The sequence below is a fragment of the Salmo salar genome, chromosome 16 (genome assembly GCF_965601325.2).
Source record: "Salmo salar chromosome 16, fSalSal1, whole genome shotgun sequence".
In the NCBI taxonomy this organism is placed as follows: domain Eukaryota; kingdom Metazoa; phylum Chordata; class Actinopteri; order Salmoniformes; family Salmonidae; genus Salmo; species Salmo salar.
In genome coordinates, this window is record NC_138306.1 from 27,560,118 (window position 1) to 27,574,894 (window position 14,777).

At 44.4% G+C, this 14,777-nt stretch overlaps 1 protein-coding gene across 8 annotated transcripts in view; it reads right to left on the bottom strand.

Moving 5' to 3' along the window:
* LOC106597637 (receptor-interacting serine/threonine-protein kinase 3) overlaps nt 1–14,777 on the bottom strand; it is a 46,593-nt gene that overhangs the window by 11,971 nt on the left and 19,845 nt on the right. For 4 of the 8 annotated variants that reach the window (XM_082962643.1, XM_082962641.1, XM_082962642.1 and 1 more), the window contains exons 6-12: nt 11,052–11,219; nt 10,791–10,873; nt 10,541–10,616; nt 10,367–10,431; nt 8,532–8,571; nt 2,316–2,378; nt 143–391 (exon numbers count right to left, since the gene is read on the bottom strand). In XM_082962643.1, the coding sequence (XP_082818769.1) occupies nt 143–391; nt 2,316–2,378; nt 8,532–8,571; nt 10,367–10,431; nt 10,541–10,616; nt 10,791–10,873; nt 11,052–11,219 (744 nt within the window). Of the gene's footprint in view, nt 1–142; nt 392–2,315; nt 2,379–3,464; nt 3,927–5,733; nt 7,908–8,531; nt 8,572–10,366; nt 10,432–10,540; nt 10,617–10,790; nt 10,874–11,051; nt 11,220–14,777 lie in introns of those variants that run through there. The other 4 variants (XM_045697097.2, XM_045697100.2, XM_045697099.2 and 1 more) reach the window with 4 other exon arrangements.

A 14,777-nucleotide genomic window follows, 5' to 3' on the forward strand; every position in this document is an offset into this window, starting at 1 on the left:
ATAACAAACCATCACCTTCTCCATTCAAACTCATTATAGATAATCAACATTACAGCTGATTTCAGGGGAGCAGGGACTGGAATACACATATATTTTACTGATAGATACTTATGATACCAAAAGAGGAGAGAGAGGAGCTTACCCAGTTCTTCGACTAGAAGAGATTGTTGTTCCAGTAGAATTTTGTAAAAGGCTGATTTAGCCACCACTCCTCCTGGTTTCAGGGCCACATACAGCTTTCTCATCTTTGACATACTGGTTTGGGCCGCAGTGATTTCATAGTAATCCTCATCATGGATCATTTTCTTCTGGTATAGGCCATCTGCTATTGGCATCACCATGGTAATCCTTTGAACAAGTTTTTCCATGTTATCATCCACAAATTGGGCACCTGTGTTAGCCTGTTGGGTCTAGGGGGCAGCATTTGCACGTCTGGATAAAAAAAATGTACCCGATTTAATCTGGTTACTAATCCTACCCAGTAACTAGAATATGCATATACTTATTATATATGGATAGAAAACACTCTAAAGTTTCCAAAACTGTTTGAATGGTGTCTGTGAGTATAACAGAACTCATTTGGCAGGCAAAACCCTGAGACATTTTCTGACAGGAAGTGGATACCTGATGTGTTGTATTGATTTTAAACCTATCCCATTGAAAAACACAGGGGTTTAGGAATATTTTGGCACTTCCTATTGCTTCCACTAGATGTCACCAGCCTTTACAAAGTGTTTTGAGTCTTCTGGAGGGAGATCTGACCGAACAAGAGCCATGGAACGGTGATGTCCCATTAGACACCTGGCGCGCTACTTCATGTTGGGTACCCTCGTTCCAATACGTTATAAAAGGCTATGCATTCGTCCACCTTGAATATTATTCATGTTCTGGTTAAAAAAGGCCCTAATGATTTATGCTATACAACGTTTGACATGTTTGAACGAACGGAAATATATTTTTTCCCCTCGTTCATGACGAGAAGTCCGGCTGGCTTACATCATGTGCTAACGAGACGGAGATTTTTGGACATAAATGATGAGCTTTTTTGAACAAAACTACATTCGTTATGGACCTGTGATACCTGGAAGTGACATCTGATGAAGAGAATCAAAGGTAATGGATTATTTACATAGTATTTTCGATTTTAGATCTCCCCAACATGACGTCTAGTCTGTATCGCAACGCGTATTTTTCTGGGCACAGTGCTCAGATTATTGCAAAGTGTGATTTCCCAGTAAGGTTATTTTTAAATCTGGCAAGTTGATTGCGTTCAAAAGATGTAAATCTATAATTCTTTAAATGACAATATAATATTTTACCAATGTTTTCTAATTTTAATTATTTAATTTGTGACGCTGACTTGACTGCCGGTTATTGGAGGGAAACGATTTCCTCAACATCAATGCCATAGTAAAACGCTGTTTTTGTATATAAATATGAACTTGATAGAACTAAAAATGCATGCATTGTCTAACATAATGTCCTAGGAGTGTCATCTGATGGAGATTGTAAAAGGTTAGTGTATCATTTTAGCTGGTTTTATGGTTTTGGTGACCCTGTCTTTGACTTGACAAAACATTACACACAACTCTTGTAAATGTACTGTCCTAACATACTCTAAATTTATGCTTTCGCCGTAAAACCTTTTTGAAATCGTAAAACGTGGTTAGATTAAGGAGATGTTTATCTTTCAAATGGTGTAACATAGTTGTATTTTTGAAAAATTTGAATTTTGACATTTATTTGGATTCAAATTTGCCGCTCTTGAAATGCACCTGCTGTTGATGGAGTGCACCACAGGTGGCACGCTAGCGTCCCACCTAGCCCCAAGAGGTTAAAGAACATCTGTTACTCAAAGAAACTTAAAGAATGATTGATTTTCAGTGAATCTAACCATGAATGTACAGGACTATACAGGGGAGACCGTAAATACGGAAGTTTTTCAATCAGCATCTTTGACAAACATGACATAAGAAAGACCTTGCATCAGAATTGTTTCCTGAATGAAAATGATATTCAGTACTCACAATCTGAGATATTAAAATGCATTTCATATCAGCACCCAACAAAGCTTTTTTAAGAGTTGAACATGCCATATTTTCCATTATGAATATTTCCTCAGTAATATGTATACTGTTGTCTTGCAGATTGATAGACTCCTGACTTTAGGTCATCTATTTATTCATCATATCTCTTTGTGGGAATCTGGTCAAATACAGTCATTATTTAATTCAATTTTTTGTAGTATCTTCTAACAACACTAGTTCAGTAATATTTCAGAATTTATCCCATGCAAACAAGGCAGGTTACATTACCATACTGCTTTGTCTCCATGACTGCAGATTGATCCTGGCTAGACTGGGGAGTAGCAGCTTGATCTGGCAAGAGAGAGAGACTCTCCATGACATGGTTTGTAAAGAATCATCATCGAATACATGTTCTGTATTTGTAGCCAGAGTTGAATAAAGCACAAAGCGACGTATGGCATGCAGAACTGCTTTTACTTCATTGCAGAAGTAAGCCTACACCGAGGGGCAGCTTCCTGAGCACAGAGAAAAAACATGTAGTAAATTCTTGAATAACTATTCTTATTTTGAGAAAAAAAGGAATAGTCTTTGTAGTTGGAAATAGCAATCTCTAGGTTTCCTGTAATTTATTTGTAGAGATTACATTTGTCAGCCTCTTTGGAGGTTCCCTAAATGTGCCCCTTTTTATTACTTTGTCTGTCAATCTTATCAAATGTATGATTTAGATCACCTGCTAAAATAATAGTTACTGTCTGAATTTGATCTAACATAGCTTGAATTCTATCTAATAACACCAGATTGTCCCCTGGTGGGATATACAATGAAATCAATGTTTAGATCATCAACATTACAGCTGATCCCAGGGCAGCAGAGACAGAGATTTAACATTGGTAAATAACGGGAATATAAATATATTTGATATGTTACCAACAGAAGAGAAAGAAAAGCTTACAAAGGGGGGGGGGGGGGGGGGTGCTGCTTATCTAAATCTTTGACTAGAAAAGGTTAATGTTTCAGCAAAGGTTGATCAAAGGTTGATTTAGCCATTTTTTCCTTTTGATTTGTCTCATCTGTGCCTGACTCCATCAGAAATGACTCGTTTGTCTTTCTGCACAACAACAAAATCATATCGAGGGATATTTCACAGGCAGTGACTTCGGTTGTCAAACAGGACATTCAGACAGGACAGACAGATAGGACAACATATAATGACAAATGGTCAAAAGCTGCAAGGGAGGGGACCATATGCATGTAGGAGCAATTATATTTTGTTTATCACATCCTGACTAAGGTTATTAAAAGTAAAGGTGTGCAGACTTTTTTCAGTCTATTGAGCAAAACGTTGATTTAAGAAAAGTTAAAAACATTTTTGGAGTATGCATGACTTGTCAGTCGTTGCTAGGAGTGGTGGTAGGAGTCAGGCGCAGAGAGCAGAGGTAAGGAACTTTGTATTTATTCAATAAAAACACAACACGATAGACGCCAACACAACGGGCGTGAAAAATGCAAAGTGCCCAAACAACAGGTGCACAGCATGCATGAAAATAGAACAGTAGTAGATCGCCAGCACATCCAAATACAAAACACAACCTGACGCTAAATAATCCCGCACAACACTGGGCGGGCTAACCAGGCTTAAATAACCAAAATCAAAAGACAAATGAGGAACAGGTGCAACCAATAAGACAAACCAAACGAAAAGGAAAAAAGGATCAGCGGCGGCTAGTAGGTCGGTGACGACGACCGCCGAGCGCCGCCCGAGCAGGCAGGGGAGCCACCTTCGGTGGGATTCGTGACAGTACCCCCCTCCTGACGCGCGGCTCCCGCAGCGCGCCGCAACCGACCTCGAGGGCGACCCGGAGGACCTCACCTTCCTGCATGGGACCAGCCACCACCGGCCTGAGGAGAGACACATGAAACGAGGGGTTAATACGGTAGTAAGATGGAAGTTGTAACCGGTAACACACCTCGTTTATCCTCCTCAGGACTTTAAACGGCCCTACACACTGCGGGCCCAGCTTCCGGCAGGGCAAGCGGAGGGGCAGGTTTCTAGCCGAGAGCCAGACTCGATCCCCTGGTGCAAACACAGGGGTCTCACTGCGGTGCTGGTCAGCGCTCTTCTTCTGCCGTCCACTCGCCTTTGTAAGTGCGTCTTTGACGGCTCTCCAGGTGTCCTTCGAGCGCTGCACCCAATCCTCCACCGCAGGAGCCTCGATCTGGCTCTGGTGCCATCGAGCCAGGACCGGCTGGTAGCCCAACACGCACTGGAACGGTGACATGTTGGTTGATGAGTGCCGTAGAGAATTCTGGGCTATTTCTGCCCATGGCACGTATCTCGCCCATTCTCTGGGCCGGTCCTGGCAATACGTCCTTAGAAACCTACCCAACCTCTTGGTTCACCCTCTCCACCTGCCCATTACTCTCGGGGTGGAAACCCGAGGTCAGGCTGACCGAGACCCCCAAACGTTCCATGAACGCCCTCCAAACTCTGGACGTGAACTGGGGACCCCGATCAGAAACGATGTCCTCGGGCACCCCATAGTGCCGGAAGACATGGGTAAACAGGGCCTCCGCAGTCTGCAGAGCCGTAGGGAGACCGGGCAACGGGATGAGACGACAGGACTTCGAGAACCGATCCACAACGACCAGGATAGTGGTGTTACCCTGTGATACGGGAAGGTCAGTGAGGAAGTCCACTGATAAGTGTGACCACGGCCGCTGTGGAACGGGAAGGGTGTGTAATTTCCCTCTAGGCAGGTGTCGAGGAGCCTTGCTCTGAGCGCACACCGAGCAGGAGGAAACATAAAACCGCACGTCCTTACCCAAGGTGGGCCACCAGTACTTCCCCCTCAGGTTCCGCACTGTCCTCTCGATCCCAGGGTGACCCGAAGAGGGGAGATTATGGGCCCATCGAATCAATCGATCACGGAGACCAAGCGGTACGTACTGAACACCTGTCGGACACTGCGATGGTGCAGGTTCCGACCTTAACGCCCGCTCGATCTCCGCGTCCAACTCCCATACCACCGGAGCTACCAAACACGACGCCGGAAGAATGGGAGCCGGATCGATGGCCCTCTCCTCGGTGTCATATAGGCGGGACAGTGCGTCGGCCTTCGTGTTCAGTGAACCTGGCCGATAAGAGATGGTGAACCGGAAACGGGTAAAGAACATGGCCCACCTGGCCTGACGCGGATTCAGTCTCCTAGCTGCCCGGATGTACTCGAGGTTACGGTGGTCAGTCCAGATGAGGAAAGGGTGCTTTGCCCCCTCAAGCCAATGTCTCCACACCTTCAGAGCCTTGACCACAGCTAACAACTCCCTGTCCCCCACATCATAGTTCTGCTCCGCCGACCCTAGCTTCCTAGAGAAGAAAGCGCACGGGCGGAGTTTGGGTGGCGTGCCCGAGCGCTGTGATAGCACGGCCCCCACCCCAGTCTCGGACGCGTCCACCTCCACTATGAATGCCAAAGAGGGATCTGGATGAGCCAGCACTGGAGCGACGGTAAACAGCTCCTTCAGGCGACTGAACGCTCTGTTCGCCTCTGCTGACCAGCGCAAGCGCGCCGGACCCCCCTTCAGCAGTGAGGTAATGGGAGCAGCAACTTGACCAAAGCCCCGGATAAACCTCCGGTAGTAATTGGCAAACCCTAAAAACCGATGCACCTCCTTTACCGTGGTCGGAGTCGGCCAATTACGCACGGCTTTAACGCGGTCATCCTCCATCACCACCCCCGAGGTGGAAATGCGATACCCCAGGAAGGAAACGGCTCGTTTGAAAAACTCACATTTCTCAGCCTTGACGTACAGGTCATTCTCCAGCAGTCGCTCAAGCACCTTGCGCACCAGGAAGACATGCGCGGCGCGGGTGGCGGAATAAATCAAGATGTCGTCAATATACACCACCACCCCCTGTCCGTGCAGGTCCCTGAGAATCTCGTCAACAAAGGATTGAAAGACGGCTGGAGCATTCTTTAACCCGTACGGCATGACGAGGTACTCATAGTGGCCCGATGTGGTACTAAATGCGGTTTTCCACTCGTCTCCTCCCCGGATACGCACCAGATTGTACGCGCTCCTGAGGTCCAGTTTCGTGCGCCGTGAAATGATTCCACCGCCGTAGCGATGAGAGGTAGTGGGTAACTGAACCCTACTGTGATGGAATTTAGACCTCGATAATCAATGCACGGACGCAACCCTCCATCCTTTTTCTTCACAAAAAAGAAACTCGAGGAGACGGGTGACATGGAGGGCCGAATATACCCCTGTCTCAGAGATTCCGTGACATATGTTTCCATAGCCAACGTCTCCTCCTGTGACAATGGGTACACGTGACTCCTGGGAAGTGCAGCGTTTACCTGGAGATTTATCACGCAATCCCCTCGTCGATGAGGTGGTAATCGGGTCGCCCTCTTTTTACAGAAGGCGATAGCCAAATCGGCATATTCTGAGGGAATGCGCACAGTGGAAACCTGGTCTGGACTCTCCACCGTTGTCGCACCGATGGAAACTCCCTTACACCTGCCTGAGCACTCCTCTGACCACCCTCTGAGAGCCCCCTGTCTCCACGAAATATTGGGATTGTGATTGGCCAGCCAGGGAATCCCCAGCACCACCGGAAACGCAGGAGAATCAATGAGGAAGAGAGTAATCCGTTCCCCATGATCCCCCTGCGTTACCATGTCCAGTGGCACCGTGGCCTCCCTGACCAGTCCTGACCCTAATGGTCTGCTATCTAAGGAGTGCACGGGGAAAGGTTGGTCCAATGACACCAGGGGAATCCCTAGCCTTAATGCGAGCCCACGATCCATAAAGTTTCCAGCTGCGCCTGAATCGACTAGCGCCTTATGCTGGAAAGAGGGAGAAAACAAGGGGAAAGTTACTAAAACGAACATGTGACCAACAGGGAGCTCTGGGTGAGGTTGGTGCTTACTCACCTGAGATGGACGAGGAGTGCTCCGCCTGCCATCTCGATTCCCAGAGGAGCTCCCCCAGCACCTGTCGGTAGTGTGTCCTCTCCGACCACACTGGATACAAGGGGAGCCTCCTCCTCCGGTTCCCCTGGACGCGGCCCCCCCTAGCTCCATAGGAATGGGAGCTGGAGGACCTGGAGGTGGAACCAACAGGGCCCCGTCTGGAAGCCCGCGCGCAGCCAGCAGATTGTCAAGACGAATGGACATGTCGATTAGTTCGTCTAGCGACAGGGTAGTGTCCCGACAGGCTAGCTCACGGCGGACGTCCTCCCGGAGGCTACACCGATAGTGGTCCATCAGGGCCCTGTCGTTCCACCCCGCTCCAGCAGCCAAGGTCCGGAACTCCAGAGCAAAGTCCTGTGCGCTCCTCGTCTCCTGACGCAGGTGGAACAGCCGTTCACCCGCCGCCCGGCCTTCTGCTGGGTGGTCGAACACGGCCCGGAACCGGCGGGTGAACTCAGGGTAGTGATCCCTTGCCGAGTCTGGGCCGTACCACACTGCGTTGGCCCACTCCAGGGCACGTCCCGTTAAGCAGGAGACGAGGACGCTTACGCTCTCCTCTCCGGAGGGAGCTGGATGAACGGTAGCCAGGTACAAATCCAACTGTAGCAGGAACCCCTGGCACCCCGCCGCCGCTCCATCGTACTCCCTGGGGAGAGCCAGGCGTAGGGCTCCGGGTCCGGACGTCGGTGGAGGGGTAGATGGTGGAGGAGGAGTTGGTGCTGGGGATGCGGTAGGGAGGCCACTCCTCTCCCATCGGTCCATCCTCTCCATCATCTGCTCCATCGCTGAGCCGATTCGGTGGAGGATGGTGGTATGGTGAAGGACCCGTTCCTCCATCGATGGGAGAGGAGGGGAGGCTGCTCCTGCTGACTCCATAGCTGGTGCGGGATTCTGTCAGTCGTTGCTAGGAGTGGTGGTAGGAGTCAGGCGCAGAGAGCAGAGGTAAGGAACTTTGTGTTTATTCAATAAAAACACAACACGATAGACGCCAACACAACGGGCGTGAAAAATGCAAAGTGCCCAAACAACAGGTGCACAGCATGCATGAAAATAGAACAGTAGTAGATCGCCAGCACATCCAAATACAAAACACAACCTGACGCTAAATAATCCCGCACAACACTGGGCGGGCTAACCAGGCTTAAATAACCAAAATCAAAAGACAAATGAGGAACAGGTGCAACCAATAAGACAAACCAAACGAAAAAGGAAAAAAGGATCAGCGGCGGCTAGTAGGTCGGTGACGACGACCGCCGAGCGCCGCCCGAGCAGGCAGGGGAGCCACCTTCGGTGGGATTCGTGACATGACTGCAAGTTCACTGGACTTTCACTTACAAGTATTGACATTTTTCTTATGTACTTGGAGCAATACAAGGAGTGCAAATAACTGTTCTTCATATCTGATCTATTTGACAAGCTGTTCTCTCACACTCATATGAGTGGAAGTTAAGAGAAGTGAGAGATATAGAGAGTAAGGGTAGAGCAGAGAGAGAGGGTTGAAGAGAGGATAATGAAAATATTATTTTACCTTTGTCTATTAGTTTTGAAGACAAGCCATCAGCCACATCCTACAGTAAGCAGAAAGTGAAGCAATTTACAAAATCACAATTGATATGTTTGAAAACGATAATATGAGCAGACTTACAGTCCAAAAAAGAACCATTCTGCACTAACTGTAATTTTTAATCAGACATTTGGTACAAGAGAAATAAATAATTATAACATTTAATACTATATAAGTATATAAATATATACAAAAATAAGACTCATAAATATCCCCCTGTTTCATTGCTCTTTTCCCCAATTCTAGAGTCATTAGTCCCACTGCTGTTGCCCTGTACCCTCCGTGTTCACCCCATGTGTCCAGGATTAAGCCCTTGTCTCACAGTCATGTGTCTTCTGTTTCTAGGCCCATCCCTCCCCCCGGGTCATCGATGGCCAGCGTATACGGTGAGACGCCTCCTGAGGGTTCGACCACGGGGCAAGGGTTTCCAGTACCTGGTTGACTGGGAGGGTTATGGCCCGGAGGAGAGGTGCTGGGTTCCTGCTAAAGACATCCTGGACCCGGCCCTCATCGCCGATTTCCACTGCCGACACCCCGGTCAGCCAGGTATGCGTCCAGGTAGGACGCCAGGTGGCGCCATGGGGGGGTACTGTCACACCTTGATCTGTTTCACCTGTCCTTGTGATTGTCTCCACCCCCTCCAGGGGTCGCTTATTTCCCCCAGTGTATTTATCCCTGTGTTCCTGTCTCTCTGTGCCAGTTCGTCCTGTCTATTTCAAGTCAACCAGCGTGTTTTTCCCGTACTCCTGCTTTTCCTATTCTCTCTTTTGCTAGTCCTCCCGGTTTTGACCCTTGCCTGTTTTCTGGACTCCGTACCCGCCTGCCTGACCAGTCTGCCTGCCCTGTACTCGAGCCTGCCTGCCACTCTGTACCTCCCGGACTCTGAACTGGTTTTGACCTTTTGCCTGTCCACGACCATTCCCCCCCCCCCCCCCCCCCCCCACTAACTGTAATTTTTAATCAGACATTTGGAACAACACAAATAAACAATCATAACATTTAAAACTATATAAATATGAAAATATATACAAAATAAGACTTATAAATATCATGAAGTAACAAAGACAAATAGAAACAAATTGTAGTATATAAAAACAAATAAAAAAGAGAATCAAATTATTACTCTATTACCCTATTGCTAACAAAAAACACACAAATTAAACTAAATTGCACAAATCCTATATCACACAAATGCACAAATAGAATAACACACTTATAAAGAAGAGAACCTGATTATTATACTATTGCACTTCAAACAAGAAACACACAAACTAAATTGCATAACTAATTGCATTACTAATTGCATTAGTACTGTACAAAGTTAGAGGTGTGCTATTTGATAGATTCCCCCACTCCCCCAACCTCGGTCTTCCAGTGGGGAGATCTGAGGTGAACCTACCCCCGCCCCCTCCCCATCTCATACTTCTGAGTGGGAGACCTTCCCAGGCAGTAGCCTGCCTAGCTCACAAACTAGAATCAGGGCTCCCACTCCGACAAGGTTAATTGACCCACAGTCCCACACGGTGACATATCACTGACGTGAGGTGCAAATGAGCGATAGAAAACTGATCGCGCAAATGTCACCATTCCAAATGTTTTTTTACATGTATTTCTTTTTGGTGCAGGCGCTCTCTGCCTCCTCCGGCAAGATGCCGCCCTGGGCGGCTGCCCATGTCACCTATACCTAAATCTGCCACTGTGTACAGGATATGAGCAGACCAATAGTTATGTAGGCGATATTATTCTGTGTTTTCTCTTCAAACCATAGATTCATCTCAGTGAAGGCCAAATTCACTTACCTGTGTTGGAGAGAGTGAACCAGTCTTCACATCAGCAGAGATATTCACTTTGTCTTTTGGACATGCTGTGGAAGGATACATTCTGTATTTGATCTATGATTTAGGTGAACTCGATCAAGTCAATACTTGGATACTAAGTTCAATAGTAGTATTAGTTGTTATAAAGTGTTATACCAGGTGGCTTTGAACTTGCAGATACATAGACGGCGCCAACACCTGATGTTTTACTTCCCCCCTCACTTCCCAAGTCCTAGAGAGAGGGTATGATAGAGGGAAGAGTAGAATAAGGAGACAGTTATTAGTATGCTATGTTCCAATGCCCACACAAGGATTACCACATAAATGCATGACAAATACATTGGTTTATTTCGAGTGATACACTAGTGTACATATTAGAACGTAGCTCTAGTGTCTTGTTTTGTACCAGTTTTGTCAGCACTTGATGGACGGCATTATTTATCCCCTTCTTGTGCTTCTCAAACACTCTTTCTGTCACAAGGAAGCATTCTGAAAAATAAACAGGAAGAGTTCCAAACGACACGTATCAGTGATGTGTAAAACTCATAAATAAAGACATGCATGGTTATGTTATGACAATCAAGATGTACACAATCCTAACTGGATGAGTATAGCTACCCTACGTGATAAAAAAAGGAATATTTCAACTACACTCCTGTACTCTTACCCTTGAAGGGGGGTCTCTTAGAGGGCTCATGGTCCCAGCACTTCTCCATGAGCTCCACCAGGTCCCTTAGCCCCTCGACCTGCTCTTTGTCCACTGTCTCCAGGGAAGGCCTCTGTCCTCTGTCTTTGATGAGAAAACAGAACCTGCTGGAGTCTCCGGCATGTACATCTAGAAGAGATTGAAGAGTAAAGGTAAGATGCTCCAAAAAGCCTTAAACAGCCCTGTCATATTTCTCTATGAATGTACTTGTAGATGTAATGTTTATGAACAGTTATTATTGTCTATGTGGTGCACCACATAGACAATGTGACCAGTAGAGGGTGTAGTTAGGTCAGGACGTGGCAGAAGAGAAGTGTGTGTTTTGATTGTTTCGTTTATTTTGGCCATGTGACTTCCAATCAGGCACAGCTGTAGAGGGTTGTGGCTGATTGGGAGTCACACATAAGTAGCCTACTTTTCCTTTGGGGGTTGTGGGTAATTGTTTCTGTTCAGTGTGTTAGCTGTCAGTACTGTTTAGCTGTCGGTTGTTTCTTGTTTTGTAATTATATTGTGTTCTTTCTGAATTAAATTATGAACACTAACTCCGCGGCACCTTGGTCTTCTTCCGACGACAGCCGTTACAAGGGTTCAAATAAAACTTTTGAATGAGTGAAGCTTTTAGAGAGAGGTTTAGTGCTTTTATATTTAACAATCTCAACCCACCCAATTCATATTCATTATATAGATAGACTCATTTTATTTGGTCTGGTTTAGCGTCCCAGAAAAAGCTAAATATTTTTTGCTCATGTGATTTGAAAAACGAATCATCAGGAGTAGGCAGCGCCATAAGTAAGTGAGTAAACTGAGATATGACTAAGGTGTTAATCAGGGCAATTTTTCCATAAATAGACAGGTATTTACCTCTCCATGGTTGCAGGATCTTGTTTTCTATTGAAATTCATTGTGGAGAGCTTATTTATATATTTTGTGATGTGAATACCGAGTATGTCTACTTCACCATCAGCCCATTTTATAGGTAAGCTGCAAGGTAATGTAAAAGTTGTATTTTTTAAGGATCCATTACGTAATATTGTACACTTATCATAATTAGGTTTTAGTCCAGATAGTACAGAAAAGTTATCTAGCTCTTTAATGAGACATTGCAGGGATCTAGCTTGCGGACTTAACATAAACTTGAGTCATCGGCATACATGGACACCTTTGTTTGTAAGCCTTGGATTTCTAATCCTCTAATGTTGTTATTGGATCTGATTTTAATAGCTAGCATTTCGATGGCCATAACGAATAGATATGGTGACAGTGGACACCCTTGTTTAACTCCTCTTGACAATTCAAAACTCTCTGAGAAGAAGCCGTTATTTACTATTTTACACCTGGGGGTGCTATACATTATTTTTACCCATTTTATAAGATAATTACCGAAATTGAAAAAATCCGGGCATTTATAAATATCTTACTTTAACAAATGCCTTTTCAAAATCCGCTATAATACCATTCCTGGCTTCTTATATGTTTCATGATGTTGTATTATTTCTAGTAGTTGTCGTATATTATCTCTAATGTATCGTCCATGTAAAAAACCTGTCTTATCAGGATGAACAATACCTGGTAAAACCCTTTTAATTCTGAGTGCAATGCATTTTGCTAGTATTTTTGATTCACAAGATTGAAGTGTAAGGGGCCTCCAGTTTTTTAGATAGACTGGGTCTTTATATTTGCCATCTGGGTCTTGTTTTAATAATAGAGAAATCAGACCTTCCTGCTGAGTACCTGACAGACTACCATTTCTATAGAAGTAGTTAAAACAATCTAACAATGGAGCCTTTAGTATATCAAAAAATACTTGATATACCTCTACCGGTATGCCATCAAGCCCTGGGGTTTTTCCAGACTGAAAGGATTTAATAGCCTCAAAAAGTTCTTCCTCTGTAATTTGGCCTTCGCACTGATCTTTCTGTACATTTGGTAATTTTCCATTTTTATATTATTTGGAAACAATTCCTTACCGTAATCTTCATTTAGTGGGAGAGGATGAGACGGAAAAGAGAACATCTGCCTAAAATAATTAGCTTCCTCTTTTTAGATATCATTCGGAGAATCATAGATGACTCCGTCTTCAGTAACGAGTTTCTGCAAATTATTTTTCTTAGCGTTCCGGTATTGGAGATTCAGGAAGAATTTTGTGCATTTTTCTCCACATTCCATCCAGTTTGCTTTATTTTTGCAATAGATTACGTTAGATCGTTCTTGAATAAGTTCCGCAAGTTCTTTTTGTTTTTTCCTCTGTCTTATTTTGTATCTCTGTAGTATCGTTTTTATTGCTATCTACCTGTACTATTAGTTCATGGATTTCCCTTGTTAGTCTTGTTTCTTTAGCCAGAAACGGCTTTACATTTAAAGGTATCCCAAACAATAAGGGGATATGCTGAACCTATATTATACTGGAAAAATTCAGTAATAAATTATTTTGTCTTAGTTAAAAAATAAGTTGTCCTCCAGTAAACTTTGATTAAATATCCAATATCCCCGTCCATGTGTGACTCAGTTGGTAGAGCATGGTGTTTGCAATGCCAGGGTTGTGGGTTTGATTCCCACGGGGGACCAGTACAGAGAAAAAAATGTATGAAATGTATGCATTCACTACTGTAAGTCGCTCGAGATAAGAGCGTCTGCTAAATGACTAAAATGTAAATGTAAAATCTACTAGAGTTATGTGAATGCCAATAAGATGATGATCCAATCGCATTCTGTCTCCTATTAAATGTTTTTTAACCTTTGATGCAAGAGCGAAAGAGACAAGAAAGTAGTCAAGACAACTAGCTTGATTAAGTCTCCTCCATGTATATCTCACTAGGTCGGGATTTTTTAGTCTCCAAATATCCAGTATTTCTAATGTGTCCATAATATATGTGATTTCCTTAAGGGCACGGTGATGATAGTTTGTAGAGTGATTACCTTACGGTTCATTGAGGTACTTAACACTGTATTATAGTCTCCTACCATAATGATTAGATAATTTGTTGCCTGTAAGTTCAATGAATTGGTATAAATGTTTTCGAAGAAGTGTGGATCATTCTGATTTGGACCACATAGATTAACGAGCCAAATCTCTTTTTCGCCCACTTTCATATTCATAAGGATCCACCTTCCTTGCGCATAATTCCTGATTATTTGCACATTCAGATCGAAATTTTTGTTAATTAATATCATCACACCCTTTGAGTTCCTTTGTCCATGACAGAAAATTATTTCACCACCCCATTCCTTTTTCCACGCAACTTCATCTAAGGATGTAGATTGAGTTTCCTGTAAACAGTATATGTTATATTCCTTTTCTTTTAGCCATGTAAAGGCTGATCTTCTTTTTTTATAATCTGCCAAACCATTACAATTATAACTAGCTATACGTATTTCACCCCTTACCATAACTAGATACTATTCTCAGTCTAAATTGACCATAATTAGTGCTTGTAAAGTTACTGCCATCAGAGGTATTATGAAGGTCAAATCTAGAGCTTTCAAATGTCTGATATTTAGAATTCAAGAAATTGTCATGTCCTGACCGTAGAAAGATGTTATTTTCTATGGTAGAGTAGGTCAGGGCGTGACATTTTTTTTTCTATGTTTTCTTTTTCTATGTTGTCAGTTTCTAGTGTAGTATTTCTATGTTGGTTTTGTTTGGGATGATCTCCAATTAGAGGCAGCTGGTCCTCGTTGTCTCTAATT